The sequence below is a fragment of the Bison bison genome, unplaced genomic scaffold (assembly GCF_000754665.1).
Source record: "Bison bison bison isolate TAMUID 2011002044 unplaced genomic scaffold, Bison_UMD1.0 scf7180017864192, whole genome shotgun sequence".
In the NCBI taxonomy this organism is placed as follows: Eukaryota; Metazoa; Chordata; class Mammalia; order Artiodactyla; family Bovidae; genus Bison; species Bison bison.
The window spans coordinates 310770-328417 of NW_011494764.1; the positions used below are offsets into that span (position 1 = coordinate 310770).

Sequence of the window (17648 nt, forward strand, 5' to 3'; positions counted from 1 at the left end):
CCAGGTGCTTGCACTGGGCAGTGGTCCCAGGCTGGTGAGGCCCCTGTGCTCGGGCCCTGCCTCATACAGGGAGGTGCGTGCAGGCACACTTGGGAAGCTACTGACTTGCCCAGATTTTCCATCTCCCACTCAAGGCACTGGTGGGCCCATGAGCTCCACCTTGGGCGGTGGGGGTTTGTAGTTGGCATGTCTCCTTCCATCCTCTGGCTTCGCTGGTCGCTCAGTGGTAAAGAATCTGCCTGCCAATGCAGGAGACATAGGTTTGGTCCCTGGCTTGGGAAGATGCCCTGGAGAAGGGAATGGCAACACACTCCAGTATTCTTGCCTGGAAATCCCATGGACAGAGGCGCCTGGTGGGCTATAGTCCATGGTATCGCAAAGAGTCGGATACAACTTGGCAACTAAACAACAACAGCAACGGCCTTCCTCTGCTCAGCACTACCCTTAAGTGAACTTAAATGGGCTGGGCGGATTTCTGGAGATTCTGTATAGGACAACTGTGATGCAGTTTTGGGGTGGGAGGACGTGAAGCGATATGCCCCCTCCCCATTCATTGCTTTATCAGAGGTCACCTAGCACCATCCAAGCCTGTTTTCCCCAGATGTGACCTTCCACATCCCTGAGTCCTGTGGCGATACAGCTGGTTGATAGGGGAATGACATTTTTTTTTTGTTTTGTTTTCCCTTCATTCTGTATATATTTATTCTACTCTTAGGAAAATGTTACTTTATGTGTTTGTTCTAATAGCTATTAGAAAATTTGTTACTACCACACCAGAATGTGTGACTTCGTGAGTAGCACTGCTTAGAAGGAGGTTAGAAGATAAGGTGTTTAAGTAGAAGGAGGAAGTTGATGTGAAGAACAGCGTCTGTCACACTTGGTGTAGGAGTGTGAACCGGCCAGGCTCCTGGGGGAGGTCTGGGGAGGCCCTGCCAGTCCTGGGGACCTCAGGGAGCTGGAGAAACTCCCCCCCTACCCCGAGATGCTCATCCCCTCGGGAACCTTGGGCAGGTTTGGGTGATGTGAGGCCTGTCTTGGGGAGACCAGCTGCCAGATGGAGGTGCTCAGGACCTCCTGGAGGCCTCCACGTGTGTTATAACCATGGTGGGTGGGCAGTGGGGCTGAGCTGGGGGCCACATCTGTGCTAATGAAATACCCCGCTCCCAAATCAGACTTATGAAAAGCATCGACTCCTTAAACTGTAAAGAGTTACGATTGCCCCTAGCCCTGGGACATCCCTATGGAATTACAGCATGTTTGGAAATGGTCCTTACAGTTCATTCCTGGGGAAGGCTTGGGGCTTTTGGTATGAAGAAAGAGATGGTCTGTGTGTTGAAAATGAAATGAAAACACTAACGCACACACGCATACCCACATGCATATGCACACACACACCAGTTTTCAATAGCAGACTCAGTTTCCTCTTTGCTTGTGTCTAAGATAAACCACATGTGTGACAAGGTACTGATGTTTATTTATAGTGTGTTAGCACAGAGAAGAAGTTGTTAAGGGGTCATAGTCTCTTACTTATGGTGCTTCTTTTTAAATGCAAGTGGAAACAAGGCAAGAGAGTGGAACTCTGGTCTACTCTCTCTTTTTTCCCCACACTAAACAGTGAATAGATCTGGGCGGGTGCTGTCTGGGGGGGCAGGGACTCCAGGCTGATGTTCCCTGACCCGGGGGCCTTGGTGCCCACCTTCATGTCCCTAGCACTCAACAGGCCGCTTCCACGCACCCTTTGTGTGGGATGTTGTCACGGCCCCTCTGTGCATGGCAGAGCGTGCGCTCGGCTCGGTCACCTTCCATCAGAGCTGGACAGCTGGTGGGTGAAAGCCAGGCTGGCCACTGAAACAGGATGTGGGAGCCAGACCCCATCATAAATTCACATTTATATGCTGTGTGTTTCTGGTTAACGAGTCTGTGCAGGGGAGACTGTATGAAATGAAATATATATATATGAACAGGGACACTAACCTCAGGGAGAGGCGGGATTCAACATGAGGGCATCCTGGGGGGCCAAGTGTTTAGGCGCAGCAGGTGGGACCCCAAAGGGAATTTACAGGAAGCCTCCCCACTCCGAATGGATTTGCTGGGGGCACAGACACGATAGTCCTTTTCAGTGTTCTCGCTGTATGCCAGGCACCGGACTAAGCTCTTCATGCGTGTTATTTCACTTTGTCTTCACAACAAATGGAATTTTATTACCCCTGCCTTAGGAGTGGGGAACCAAGACTGAGGCAGAATCCAGGCCCTGGGGAGCAGGGGAGTCTGCCCTAGGCTGGCACACTCAACACTGACTTTGCAGGCTGGTCTCTGGAGGGTTCCAAAAGAGGAGTCATTTCAACCCCACCCTTCCCCATCAGCTGTGGCTTTTCTGAGAGGGCACAGAAGGCCTGGGAAGCTCAGGCCGTCAATTACCGTGTATTCAGCACAGGCTGAGAGGCAGGTGGGTTGGCGGTAGCGTGCAAGCTTTGGGGCCACGTGAGATTTGGCTGCAAATCTGAGCTCTACTCCCATTGCTTGTATAATTTAGCTCAGTTTTTAGAAAAATCATTTAGGCCCTGGTTTCCCCTTTGAGATGGACACCATCACCCTTTGTCCGGCCATCGGGAAGATTAAACATAAACATGGAAATGCGCATGAAGAGCATAAGTGATTGTTGTTCCTAGTGTCACTGATACATTGCCTCTTGTGTCAAAGGAGCTGGCGGATGGGAGGAAGAGGAGAGGTGGGGGGTCTCCCTAATGGGACTGAGAATACACTGGGAACAGCACATTATGCTATACGGTCATTTTTCTTTGCCGGGCACCTTGATATTGGGCTCAGGACCGTGTGCTTTCTTAAAACCTTCTTATTTTATGCTACCTTGCAGGTAGGTTATGTACAGAGAGGTTCCTTCATCTGCCAATGTCACACATCAGTCCGTGCCAGATGGGGATTTGGTCCTAAGGCATCTGTCTTTGGCAAACCGCTGCTGCATGATGAGGCTCACTGAAGGCCAGGGCCAGGGTGTCAGGGAGAGGGTCTTGAGGAGGTGCACAGTGGTGGTTATGTAGCTGGTGGTCAGGATGACCCTGGGAGCTTGGGCAAGAGGCTTGAAGCCCTGGGCCTACAGGCAGGATCCAAAGTAGGGCTGGGTGGGGCCAAGTGGAGCTGCTTTAGATTCCCCCAGGTTTATACTGGATTGGCCAAAAGGTTCTTTTGGGTTTTCCCATAAGATTGTATCAAAAACATGAATCAACTTTTTGGCCAATCCGATATATTTCTTTGCTTTGTTGTTGTTCAGTCACTCAGTTGTGTCCGACTCTTTGCAACCCCACGGACTGCAGCATTTCAGGCTTCCCTATCCTTCAGTGTCTCCCGGAGTTTGCGCAAACTTATGTCCTTTAAGCGGAGCAGGCAATGCCAACCCACTCCAGTACTCTGGCCTGTAAAATCCCATGGACGGAGGAGCCTGGTAGGCTGCAGTCCGTGGGGTTGCTAAGAGTTGGACATGACTGAGTGACTTTATTTTCACTTTTCACTTTCCTGCATTGGAGAAGGAAATGGCAACCCACTCCAGTGTTCTTGCCTTGAGAATCCCAGGGACGGGGGAGCCTGGTAGGCTGCCGTGTATGGGGTTGCACAGAGTCGGACATGACTGAAATGACTTAGCAGCAGCAGCAGCATGTCCTTTGAGCTGATGATGCCATCCAACCATCTCATCCTCTGTCACCCCCTTCTCATCCTGTCTTCAATCTTTCCCAGCATCAGGGTCTTTTCCAATGAGTTGGCTTTTTGCAGCAGGTGGCCAAAGTACTGGAGCTTCAGCATCAGTCCCTCCAATGAATATTCAGGGTTGATTTTCTCTGATTGACTGGTTTGCTCTCCTTGCTGTCCAAGGGACTCTCAAGAGTCCTCTCCAGCACCACAGTTCCAAAGCATCAGTTCTTTGGCACTTGTCCTTCTTTATGGCCCAGGTCTCACATCCGTACATGCCTACTGGAAAAACCATAGCTTTGATTATATGGACCTTTGTCGGCAAAGTGATACCTCTGCTTTTTAATAAGCTGTCTAGGTTGGTCATAGCTTTTCTTCCAAGAAGCAAGTGTCTTAATTTCACTGTCTAGGGATTTTCGAACCCCCCAAAATAAAATCTGCCATGGTTTCCACTTTTTCCCCATCTATTTACCATGAAGTGATGGGACTGGATGCGATGATCTTAGTTTTTTGAATGTTGAGTTTTAAGCCAGCTTTTTCATTCTCCTCTTTCACCTTCATCAAGAGCCTCTTTAATTCCTCTTCCCTTTCTGCCATTAGAGCAGAAATAGATTGCTTTGAGTCCTAGACCTGTCCTCCTGGTGGTGAGGTGCTCAGGTGGCCGGGGTGTGGTGCATAGAGTCTCACCCCTCCTTGCGCCCTGGCTCTGTGTGAGTGCTCATGGAGGACCATGGCACCATTTGAAATGTTAGTTTCTTCTCTTTTCAGGAAGTGGCCAGGGAATCATGAAGTTAAATAAATGGGTTTGTGATGTGACCCTGTCATGACAACTGGGCTCCTCTGAGGGTCTGACCTTCGTGAGGGGGCTGGCGTTGGGGGCTCAGGTGGCTTTAGCTTTGGCTACAAGGAGCCTATACTATTCCATTCCGTGACGCCCCCACCCCCATCCCCAGAGCCTCCCCATCCCCATCCCCACTGGAGAGGAACCTGGAGAGTGTGGGCCTACTGGCTGGATTTGCTTGCCCCCAACCATGGTCATTTGGCCCCAAGCCTTATGCCAGAGCTGGCCATGGGCTATGCTCTATAGCACATCTGTGTGAATTAGAAAAAAGGCCAGCCGTGCCTTTGTGTGGAGAAGGCAATGGCACCCCACTCCAATACTTTTGCCTGGAAAATCCCATGGATGGAGGAGCCTGGTGGGCTGCAGTCCATGGGGTTGCGAAGAGTCAGACAGAACTGAGTGACTTCACTTTCACTTTTCACTTTCATGCATTGGAGAAGGAAATGGCAACCCACTCCAGTGTTCTTGCCTGGAGAATCCCAGGGATGGGAGAGCCTGGTGGGCTGCCGTCCATGGGGTCACACAGAGTCAGACATGACTGAAGCGACTTAGCAGCAGCAGCAGCAGCAGCAGCAGCAGCATGCCTTTGTGTAAAAGCAAGGGGTTCCGCCTCCTCTGGGCATTCATAGCTCTGCACCAGGACACACTGCTTAGTGGACAGACTGCGGGCTAAATTCAACCCTCTCTCCCCACCTCTGGTGGCCCGTTTGTGCAGTGCACAGCTTGTCTATCCATGTATAGTGGTCTTTTCTGCTTTTCACTTTTTCGTTTGTTGAGTTTGTTTAGTATCAAGCAGGAGTGATGCTGCATTTTATGCCTGATAAGGAGAGTCTGGGCTGTCAGTGTGTCCTTTACTTTCCTGGGCCCTGGCCTGGTGTGGGTAGGAGGGTCTCCCTAGGGATGAGCCGAGGCAGCTGTGTGCTCCTTGCTGGGCTCCCCACCTCCACTGGGCAGGGACGCCTCTAGGGAGTCTTTGTCAGGCCAGGGTGGGCCCACCGTTTCCTAAGGATAAGATGGCCCTGGGGCCAAAGACAGAAAGCATGGAGTGGTCGCTTAAGACCCTGAGAACGCCAGCCAGAGGTGAGGCCAGCTGAGAAGCCTCCTCAAATAAAATCTTTTTGGCAGGGGAGGGGCGGTTGTTCTAGATCTTTGTGATGAAAACTACGGATCGTTTCCCCAGAAAAGTGCCCAGCTGTGTACATATCCAGAAACTTACAGCCAGGGACAGGGCCTTCTCAGATCCTCAGACAGGCTGAGCAGCTGGCCTGGTGAGGATCTGGGGGAGGGGAGGGGGCCTTCTGGGCCCTGCTGGCCCTGCTGGAGGCCTCCCTGGCCCTCGGCTCAACGCCCGCTCCGTTTGTCACTCTCGTTCACTCCCGACACTGCCTGCCTCGGTTCTCACACTTGAACGTTCTTGCCTCTTCCCTGCACCTTGTCTGTCCGCCCAGGCCCGGCCTGATTTTGAGCGGTCCCACAGCACTGCCCTCGGCCAGGTTGTTGCCAGCCCTCCCCACGGGCCCCTGCCTCCCTTTCTTTCCCCTTCCCCAGCTCCTCCGCATCTTCAAGGTAACGGGGCGCCCTGGGGAGAGCACCCTCCTCCCAGGCCAGCAACAAGTGCTCTTAGCACCACCTGCCCCTGTTGCTGGCTTCCTGAAGTCCAGAGGCCCAACACACAGGCTTTGGGTCTCACTGGCATCTCATCGACGGTCATCAAGATGCACAGAGGGCAGGCTACGGGTGCTCCCAGAGTAGGGGGGCTGTGGTCACTTACGAACCTGCTGCTGAGCTGGGGAGACAGCATCTGGTGGGGCTCACAGGTGTATACACCCACGGGGCAGTCAGCCATCTGCAACTTGTGACCCTAGAGCAGAGAGAGAACACGGAATGTTGATTCCTCAGAAGCCCTGAGACAGCCTCAGAATCTTTCTTAACACACTCCAGGAACCACAGTGAATGCTCTGTGTCCTCTTCCATGTGAGCATAAGCCCTATACCTCTGTGCCTTGCAGGCAGACTTTGCATGTGTCCCCGCCGTGTGTACACACTTGCAGCTACACCCTTGCCCTGTGTGTTCACACTTACTGTGTGCCCCCTCCCCATGTTTACACACTTGTCCCCCCTCCTCCACTCCCTTTGTGTACCCACTGGCCTTACATGGCCCACCCCATGCTTGCAGATGCCCATCACCCACAGGAGTGGGTCTCTCTGTGTTTCCCTTGAGACTGGGCAAGGCTGGGAGTGTGTGTTTTGGCCTCAGTGATGCCAAGTATCTTATAAATTAAAAAGTTAGAGTCTGGAGTCTGCGGAAGTCCCCAGAAAGCGCCAAGCTGTCCTCACCAGCTGGGCAGCCCCTCTGGGTGTTGTCTGTACTGGACGTTGAGCTGATCAAATTTTCTCTGTGATGCTCACCCCTCCGTGTTCATTGTGCTTCTCTAGTGGAACTCCGCTTTGGGGATGGCTCGGCCTCCCCGCCCCACTCCCCCAGCAAGTGCCTGGCTCCAGCTGTAGGGCAGGCCTTCCTTCCTCTGTGCTTGCTGCCCCTGCCAGTTATCTTGTTGTTGAAGAGACCTGCCTGGGCAGAAAAGGCCAGCTGGAGGGGGAGAACCTCCTCACGTTCAGTGTCGGCTCGTGCACGGCCGCGTGATGGTGGTGGTGGAGTTGGGCGTTCCTTCTTCTCATCAAGAATCTATAAAGGACAGTGTATTTATACCTTCAAAAAGATGTGGGCCAGCAGTTTTCAGAAAGCGCGTTCGTGCCCATGTCACTAGGCGAGTTGGCCTGTGGGCTCCTCGCTGGGAGGGGTGTGGTTCTGGGGGTGCTGGTGCGTGATGCGGCTGTTTGCCTGTAATGACGTTCGCCACTTTGAAACTCCCCAGCCAGGGCATCGGTCTGCTCTCCCCCTCTTCCCACCTCTGCAGGCTTATTGTCCCCAGAAACAGAAGCTTGAGTCCTCCCAAGAGCTCCAAAAGAGCAGGTGTTTTCTCCTTCTCCTTCCCATGAAGGTGGAAGTCAGATCTTAGGGAGGGAGGGACTGGGCATCTTGGGGACACCCTCCAGTTCAGTGACTCGGGAGGTCACACTTCCCAACCAAGGAACACTGAGTTGCCCAAACGTGGGGCCTTTTGCCCTGATACTGGGAGTACATTGAGGGCAAAGGGAGAACTGGGAACCTTGCATTCAAGTCTTGGAGCTTGTGGTTGACAAGGTCTAGGGACCCAAGGCAGGTCTTGTCGAAAGTGTCCTATGAAATGGTACCATGGTGACCTTACACATTGGCAGCAACCTCTTAATAGAAGCAATACCTATATTCCATTTTAAAGTGAATAAACAGTGAAATGTGAAAGAAACTGATTTTTAGGTGTAGCCATGAAAACTGCTGCTCGTCTCATGCACGGCCTGCTTCTGATTGTTCTAGCGTTATCTGCCTGTGTTTCGGAGGCTATTTGGCTGCAATCAGCCTAGTGAGTAATATCAGTTTTGTCTGACTCAAGGTCTTAATTCATATTTACAAAGCTGCATATTTGAAAACCCCACCCCAGCTGTAACTGGCTAAGTCAAACAACCCAGATCCCAATCCAGATCATCTCTGCATTTCAGTGTCTCAGCTGCTGATTTCTCCTCTTAGGATGCAAATCTGGGAAGGAGGGCTCTTGGTAAGCAATCCTTGGCCTCTGCTCAGTGACGTGGATGTGCCCTCCTGGGAAAGCTGTTTCTAAAGGTTAAAAGAAAACCTGTCCTGCGAGGCTCTGTGGGGAGGGGGAAAGATCAGGGGTAGAGGATAAAATAGGGGCGGGGCCGTGCTGGGCTGGACTTGTTAATTCCAAGAGTTGTTCTAGTCTCCGCAATAAACCCACCTGAGTGCTTGAGTCTCTGTTCCAGTGGATGACAACCATCATCCCATGGAATCTTCCCAATAATCTGTGGCTTAGGTACCATTTTTGCCTGTGTTTTTGAGATGGGAGAACTGAAGCCTAGAGAGTAAACAGTTTACTCATGGTCATACAGCTAGGGGCTTCCCAGGTGGCACGAATGGTAAAGAATCCACCTGCCAGTGCAGTAGATATAAGAGATGCGGGTTTGATCCCTGGGTCAGGAAGATCCCTTGGAGGAGGAAATGGCAACCCACTGCAGTATTCTGGCCTGGAAAAATCCCAGGGACAGAAGAGCCTGGAGGGCTGCAGTTCATAGGGTTGCAAAGAGTCAGATACGACTGAAACGACTTAGTGTGCACACATGTATACAGCTAGTTCGAGGCAGGACTGGGATTTGAACCCAGCGTCTGACCGTAAGCCAGCCTGCTTGTTCCTCCCCCAGGCCGACTGCCCTGCATGCTGTGTCCCTGCCTTCTGAAGGGCGGGGTGGGCTGCTGCTCTCTAGCCTCCCGTTGCTAGGATTCTGGATAGGGTTCTCTGTGTCTCAGGTGGAAACATGAGCAGCCTTTGAGATGGGCAGCCATGGGTTTCAGGCCCAACTCTGTAGGGACTCTGTCTAGCGTAGGACCTCAGGCCTGTCCTGTCACCTCTCAAAGTCTGATGACCGGGAGTAAACACCCTGGGTGTAGGGCCTGGCTCACAGTGTGTGCCCGCAGAGAGACAGCGACATTGCAAAGAGAACTGGGGGGTACGTGGTGGCTTCAGCACGCACGTGTGCAGAACTTCAGAGCCCGTTAAATCTGGAAAATACTACGTATGCACATTTTTGGCTTAAACAGAGTTCCATTTTACAAAGTCTATAACCCAGCTTTAATATTATTACATGCCCCAGACTGGGATTAATTCCAGGATGAGAGTTTTATTATGCTGTATAGAATTTCTCCCGTGTTCTCCTAGTGCGTGGCCACCACCTCTACCCGCCTCGTCTCACACAGCAGGATGTGGGGTGGTGGGGACACTCCGTCCCTCCCCAGCTTGGTTCTGTGGGCTTGGGGTAGAGTGGAGAGGTGAGTTGCACTGTGGCGTTGCTGGCCCAGGACTGCTGACCACGGGAGAATCGACTCCAGCATGTCCTGAGGTCTGTCTGTCAGCACTCAGTGTAGAGGATAGCACCCCACGCTTTGCCAACCTCTGAGAGTGTCTTGTTTGTTTCTTGGAATAATCGAGAAAGCCTTCACATCTCAGTGGTGATCTGAGGGGCTCTTGGTAGGAGGTCAGTGTCTGGAGGACCAGGGAGAGGTCTGGGTCTTCACTCTACTTCTGTGAGGGGTACATGGCTTTATCTCAAGTGGATACTCTGATTATAGACAGTAATGGCCTGTAGCTCTGTGTAGAGAAAGAATCTGACTCTGCATCTGATTCGAGGCAGTGCTGTGATTGATTTGTGATGTCTGCTGGGGGCACAAGGATGGGGGAACCATACAGATACGGCCCTTATTTGCTGTTTAGGTTTTGTTCTGAGTATTTTACATCTCTGTGAAACCAACAAAAGTCTCTTTGTAGACTTGATCCTTTCACCCTTGATCATGGCTATCATAGGGACTCCCTAGGGACTCCCTCAAAGGATTCTTCCTCTTTGCCCTGTGTCCTGCACATACCACGCCCCAGCCCCTGCCCCCCAGCACCAATGACCTGTTTGCACAACTTCAAAACTCACAGGCCCGTCTCTGTTCTCTCTTTCAGTTGAAGAGGGGGAGGCCTCGGACTTCTCGCTGGCCTGGGATTCCTCCGTGACGGCATCAGGTAAATGCCCAGGGGCCGGCGGGAAACTTGGTGGGGGTCCTGGGGGGCTGGCTTAGGAAATTCAGAAAGCCACCCAGCTGGTTATGGAAGTCATATTCTTCCTGTCACATTCCTGTCTCCAGTCCAGATTACCCCGTGCAACGTGATTTTTATATCAGTTCCATATGGTCAATAAAATCTATTACATACGGAGACTAATATGCCCTTATTCCCCTGGGGGCCATGTTCCTCTCTTGTGGGCATACTCAGTTGGGCCACCGCACCCCCACTACACAGGCTCTGAAGCTCCCTGCCATAGGCGTCGCTGCACATTCATTCCAGCCTAATTGCATAAAAGCCACTCTAATAGGACCTTTAAACTCCAATCGAAATCAGAATTCCTTTATTTGCTTTCCTGGAAGTGGCCGCATTGCATTCTCGGGTGGGCAGACCCGAGCCCACATCTCCAGGGGGAGGTAAGAAGGAGCGGTTAGAATTACGGGGGGCATGGCCTTTGGACGGAGAAGGCAACGGCACCCCACTCCAGTAACTCTTGCTTGGAAAATCCCATGGACGGAGGAGCCTGGTAGGCTGCAATCCATGGGGTCGCTAAGAATCGGACAGGACTGAGAGACTTCGCTTTGACTTTTCACTTTCATGCATTGGAGAAGGAAATGGCAACCCACTCCAGTGTTCTTGCCTGGAGAATCCCAGGGATGGGGGAGCCTGGTGGTCTATGGGGTCGCACAGAGTCGGACACGACTGAAGTGACTTAGCATGGCCTTTGGAGGGTGATGGGGGTGACTAGGCTGTCAGGGGACTTGGGTTTTCCTGCTCAGTTCTGCCCTTGCCTAAGTGCCTTCCGGTGCCTCAGTTTCCCCAGCTATAGAAAGAGGTGGATGAATGAGGTTTATCTCCCTATAAAATTCTAGAATCTGGAGCTGCCCCTGGAGCTTGGGGTTGCAGCTGGCTTGGGGTCCTTGGGAGCTCCGGAAGGGAGGGCACCACTCTCCCATTTGCTGTGCAAGTTGTCAGCCTCTGTTGACAGCAGGGCCCTTGTTCCCGGTCCAGCAGGCCCCAGACTCTCCTGCCTTGTCCCCTGTCCCAGGATCCTGGCCATCTGTCTCCAATTCCACGGGGGAGAACCTTGGGCCCGAGAAGACCTGCAAGGGAGCCATTTAGTTCAGCCTCCTTGTCTTTTAGGTGTGGAAATTGAGGCAAAGAGGGAGGTATGCTCTGGGTTAGTCATTGCAGAAACGAGGTGTTAGGCATCAGGCGTACCAACACTTAACATTGAACGGTTACACATCGAATTTGTGATTTTATGACTGCGTGTGATTTAAGACGATGCTGAAGTCATTTAAGTGAGAAAATTGTGTTGACAAAGTTTTTAAGTAATAATGCTTGGATTCAGGAAAAAATCATGAAGATGGTTCCCAGGTGACTGAAATCTGGGGAATGCTGGTACAGACTGAGCTGAAGGCAAGTGGGGAGCCAGTGCCTGAAACCAGGTTCCGGGACTCCTGGTCCAGGGCTCTCTGTAGCGGGAGCTGTGCTGCTTGGAAAGTCCGAACAGTCCTGGTTGGGTCCTGGCTGGCTCAGGTTTGGGCACTGTGGTGTCTGCAGGTGCCTGGTCCTTGGTGGCAGGGGCCCCCTCCAGGGCAGGGGCCGGGTATGAAGCCAGGGTGGGGAGGTGCTCAGGTTCTCAGGAGGAGAGCCCTGAGTTAGGGCAGGCCTTGGGGGCTACACTTTAGGCAGGATAGGGGGAGGTGCTGGGTGGCCCGTGCCCTGTCTCTTTCTGTGCGGTCGAGATGCATTCCCCACAGTCGGAGGAACACAGCGAGGTTGTGAAACTCCACATCTCATCCAGGCGTCCTGACGGATGTGGGGGTGCACATGCTCAGGCTTGCAGGGTCTGATGAGGGCCCCCGCTGTGCTCCAAAACCCCGCACCAGAAAAGCGCCCAGCCTGGTCATGTCCGTATAAGGGCCTCCCTCCCAGCTGTGTTCCCAGTGGTGCGAGCGGCGACGAGGACAGACCAGGACAGCAGCAGCATGCGGGAGGGCGCCGACGGTGTGGTGGGCATGGAGCTCTGTGCAGGGGGTGTCAGGGCCCGGGTGTATCTCCTGTAGAAAGCAGGGGTGATGCTGAGGGCTGTGTGCGGGCCTGGGGTCCACAACGCTCTGATGCTACAGTGGGACCGCCAGCCTTAGGGCCTTCGGGCACTCTCAGGAGTGGTGAAGGTCGTGCAGTTTGCAAGTTTCCAGTCAAGAGCTGAGCGCACCCTACATGCGCAGGCAGGAGGAGGTGCTCAACTCATGAGTCCCTCCGGCCCTCAGGGGACTGGTGCCTGTCAGCTTTCGATCATCCGCTCGGAGGTGGGAAAGGGAGGGCCAAGCATCCTGGGCATTGGATAATCCACAGCCGGGCAATGGATTGTTCTGTTTCCTTTGGCCTGATTCTGATTATTTCTTTTTGACAGTGCATGCACGTGATAGATTTTCCTTCCCAATCCTGTTGGACTCGGGCTATTAAAGTCAGCTTGTATTCCCTGAGCACGAGACTTGTGAGATGGCGCAAGTCCCTGGTGGTAGGATGAGGCTGGTGGCAGAGACAGTCCTGGACGTGGGGCCTGGCGTTTGGTGAGCACATACTTGGTCTGTGCCAGGACACGGAGCAAACGTGTTTTACCCCCCAGGGTCTCCCTGAGCCATCATGACAACCCTGGGAGCTGGGTGGTATTTCCAGCAGCAAGTCCACAGTTTCTCCATGGGCTGGTTCGGGGCTGCCATCTGGTAGAGGACGGGGCCAAAGGCCTGGCTGAAGCTGCTTTAGAATAACGCTTCTCGTTAAGCTGAGAAAATGTCACTTGGCTGCATCAGAGAATGGGGGCAGGTGCCAAAGAAGATTATGGGGGAGCAAAGCCTCCCCAAGCCACCCTTGGCACCATCACTGAGAACTGCTGTCCTCATTTGGTGGACGAGGGAAGGAGGCTTGGAACGGTGCAGTCGCAGATCCGCCGTCCCCAGCCAGGTTGCTGTGGAGCAGGGACTCGAACCTGAGTCCTCCTGCCACCAGAGCCTGGGGTGTAACCTCCATGCTGCCCGCCACTGGGAGGTAGATAGCTGAGCAGAGACCTGAGGCCTCATGGGGGCTCTACAGTGGTCCCTGGAGGCAGAGGGCCCAAGGGTGGCCATGGAGGGCCTTTTGGCTCATCAGACCGGAGGAACGCAGGGGGCGGCGAAGAGGGAGGCAGAGGGCATCTTACTGGGAGTGCAGAGCCGTGGACACCGGGCAGCTCCGCCTCCTCTCCCCAGGGTGCCGGCGTCCCCTCGCCGGCTTTTCCTGGCTCTGGGAGCACGATGGAGAGCTGCAGTAAAGAAGCAGGAGGCACAGTGGCCTCTGCTGCCTGTGGGGACCCGGTGGCCACCGCCCCCAGGAGCAACCTGACCTGCTGTCTGTGCCCTTGAGTCAGGGCCCTGACAGTGATGGAGAGCCCTGCCTGGCAGGGCAGCGAGCAGTCTCCCTGCAGTTCTCCCTTCTGGCCAGGGCGTCATGGGAGGAGGGGGCCTGCCCTTGCCTCTCCTCTGGCAAAGATCGGGCTGCTGGTGGCAGAACCTGGGGGAAGGAGACTGTTTAGAGCTGAGGTATGGGGGTGCCTGGTGGATGTAGGGTTTAAACTCATTTCCCATTGCATCCTGTTTTTTCTGATCCATAAAAAGGGGGATGAAGGGATAGTATCTTGTGTGTGTGCTAAGTCACTTCAGTCGTGTCCAACTCTGTGTGACCCTGTAGACTGTAGCCTACCAAGCTCTTCTGTCCATAGGATTCTCCAGGCAAGAATACTGGAGTGGGTTGCCATGCCCTCCTCCAGGGGATCTTCCCAACCCAAGGACTGAACCTTGTCTCTCCTGTCTCCCGCATTGGCAGGCGGGTTCTTTACCACTAGTGCCACCGGGGAAGCCCCAAGCATCCAGTGGAAGGAAGTGTAGATTCTCTTCCCAAAGGCACAGAGCATTGTGCACGTGACTTCAGGGGCAGGGTCATGGATTACTCTCAAGCTTTTCTTCCTACCTTGCCAGGCCGTGAGTTCAAATTCCTTAGGGAACTGTGAGGGTCCTTTGTGAAAGCCCACAAGGATCCCAAGCTCAAAGGCTCACCTGGGGCAGGCTGGTGGCACAGGTGAGCGGGCAGCTGGCAGGGAGGCGGTGCTGTGCACTGCACCCCAGGCCTTGCCACCGGGACAGCCATACCTCAGTGCCAGCTGATTGTTGACAGGGCACCTGGGCCCAGAATCCCCACGTTCTCTGAGTTTTAAAAAGAGAAGCCAGAGAGCTGGATTTTTATGTGGTGTTCTTAGATTAAAAAATTAGCAACTCACGTCTTTTTAAAACAGCTCATATTGAGAGATGAGGGTTCCAATGTTTCCACATCCTCATTAATACGTGTAATTTTTCTTTTTTTGTGGATTCTAGCTTTCCTAGATGTGAAATGCTATCTCATTTTGGTCAATCGGTATATTTGAAAAAACACTGCTCAGGCCAAAGAATGTCCCTCTGCCAGCTGATTTCATTCTGGCCACCATTAGAAGGTTGCCAAGTGCGTCTCTACCCAGGGGCCACTTTACAGGCCTCTCTGCGCCCCACCGTCTGCCTCCAGCCGAGCTCAGTGGGGAGGTCCTTTTTCCCTCAGTGCTTCTTCTCTCTTCCCCCAGGCCCTTTGGAATGAACCATCTGAGTGGCAGGCACCAGGATGATAGTAGCCTGCAGTGGGGGGTTTCAGGGAACCAAACCAACCACGCTCCGCTTTGCCTCCCTTCTGCCGGTCACTAAGTCTGAGCTGGGAGACGAAGGGGCTTACCTCTGTGTAACTGCCTCACCAGAACCTCCTGCCTCCCTGGATCAGGTTTCAGGGCAGGCTGGGCTTCCTTCCAGCATGGCTGCCCTGGACCAAGCTGGGGATGGAGCACGAGGAAGGTCTGGGGCAGTCTGGTGATGGAAAACAGTTTATTTGCTGACAAACACTCACTGTCAATGCCGGGACAGGTGAGTCAACTTCACGTCTGGCACGGTGACACACACACTTGCGGTTGGAGAGAAACAGTATAATCGATTGTGTGTGAGTGGCCCAGCAGCCTGAGACCTTGCTGGTGTGATCAGAGTTTCAGGCCTTCCTGCCCCGTTGTAGGTCTCATCGTCCTGGTTAACGAAACCGTCACTCCCATGCATGAGTCGCTTCTAGGAGCCAGTTCTCCTTCTTGGTGCCTTTCACATACAGAAACCGAGGCACATGGACGCTAGTGACTTGCTTCAAGGTCACACAGCTAGGAAGTGGCAGAGCCGGGATTTGAACCCAGACAGGTGGCGCAGTTGGTTAAAGAATCCGCCCTGCCAGTGCAGGAGATGCAAGAGATGCAGGATTGATCCCTGGGTTGGGAAGATGCCCTGGAGGAGGAAATGGCAACCCACTCCAGTATTCTTGCCTGGGAAATCCCATGGACAGAGGAGCCTGGTGGGCTATATAGTCCATGGGGTCGCAAAGAGTTGGACACGGCTGAGCGTGCGCACACACACACACAGCTCCAGCATTACTGTGGCACTTAAATTGTAAATGGTAGGTCTGGCTGTGGAATCTTGGTCCAGGCTCTTTGTGTCAGAGGGGAACCAGAGGCTCAGGGCTAGGGTCAGCTTAGTGCGCAGGTCCCTCCTGGGTCAGGTGGGAGTCTTACGAGGGCCAGGCCTCCCGGATCGCTGCCGGAAGGGAGAGGAGGTGCCTGTTTAGAAGGCCTTGAACACACTTCCCATCTTCAAAGGCCAGATCTGGAAAACACTGTGGGTCATGCTGTCCATAGAGACTCCCACCGCCTGACCCCAGCCCGCCTGCCTCTAGGCCCCCCTGCATGTTGGGTGTGTGTGCAGGTTTGCAGTGGGGTGGTGGGTCTGTGTTAGGGCTGCAGGCTCAGAGACCTGCTCAGAGGGGGAAGATTAGAGTGGCATCTGGATGTCCGGTGCCTGGGGGCCCCTTGGCAGAGGGAGGCTGGAAGCCTTTCCTTTAATCTGACTCCGGTTAGCTGTGGGGTGGGGGAGTGGTCAGTGCCCCCATCACAGACAGAGGTGGCAGCCTCCTCACCTGCTGCGGTCCTTCACCTCCACGTTTCCACCGTGGAGTGAACTTGACAGAAATGTCTGGAAGACCGGACCTTTCTCTTCAGGGAGTTGAGGCTCCTCGGTGCAGCCCAGCCTGCTCCTCTGAACCTTCTCGGGGCTTCCTTCCCACCCTGCCGGTGTTGTCCTAGAGCACGTATTTATTATTTCAACTACTTCACGGAGACTCCACCCACCACTCTGTGCTCCTGCTCGCTTGCTGTTTACATTTCTCTTGGCCCGCTTTCCAGCTCCATCCCTTCTCTCGAGGTGAAGAGCAGGCTGAATGCACTGGTGGGCTCCGTGGAGCCCCCGTGAGCCCCGAGCTTCTTGGAGACCTCTCGATCCACACACCCTGCCCTCAGTCACCACATCGGCATCTCTGGGAGGATGGGCAGTCATTGCCTCAACTGCCCCTCCCCGCTGGACACTTGAACCGCGTTCAGTTTTGAACTCATGAACAACACTCTTACTAATGCCTTTGTGTCGGTGGTCTTTTTCCCCTTTGGAGTTGTTCTTAGGGGCTCCCAGGACTTTTTGACTTCTTCAATCCTCAGATCAAGGCTGGAGAGACTGTCTCCCTCTCTCCTCTCCTCTCCCCCAGGGTTCCCTCACCCTGAATTTTCTCCTGAGTGACTGCCTTACCCTGGCTCATCGGTGAGGGTATCCTTACCCCTTCCCGCGATCCTGGGGCTGACGAAGGAAGCTGCCAGATGCCCCTGACTCCCGGCTGGCTTGGCTGGTGCTGCCCACCTGCTGCGCTTGAGCCCCCAACCCAGTCATTTCCTCCACAAGGACCGGGGGACATTTTAAAGGAGCAGGAAAGTCCTAAATAGATGGAGAATTTCCTAGCATTTTAAAGACTTATGAAATGCGTTTTTATATGGGGCCAGCTGGGGAGTTTCTCATTAGCTCTGCTGGGGCGTCTGTGGGGAGTTGAGCTGAGTGGAGCCAGGCAGGCGGGGTAGGAAGATGCGGTGGCCCCGAGCTCACCGGGGGAGCGCGGCAGGCATGCGCCGACTGGTCTGTACCGTGGACCCCCGGCCAGGCGGGCCTTTGTTAGCGCTGCTTCCCCCAGCTCAGGAGGCCTCGGAGACCTTCAGGTGGTGACTGGAGCTGAGAGGTGGCCACTCTGTTACCATGGTGAGCAGTCCACGAGGTAGGGCATCTGTGCCCCGAGTGCACACGGAGGCATGCACTTGTGTGTGTGTGTGTGGTGTGTGTGCGACTGTGCCCAGGTGCCTCGGCCCTGACTCAGACTCTTGGGGGCTCTGTGGCCTCCGCACCCCTCTGTGCTGCACCCCAGGCCCTC

At 53.9% G+C, this 17648-nt stretch overlaps 1 protein-coding gene across 1 annotated transcript in view; it reads left to right on the forward strand.

Moving 5' to 3' along the window:
- The window catches only part of ZNF423 (zinc finger protein 423), a 337684-nt gene that overhangs the window by 36910 nt on the left and 283126 nt on the right, over positions 1-17648 (forward strand). Inside the window, exon 3 of the mRNA XM_010843978.1 lies at positions 10155-10214. Within this exon, the coding sequence (XP_010842280.1) occupies positions 10155-10214 (60 nt within the window). The remainder of the gene's footprint in view (positions 1-10154; positions 10215-17648) is intronic.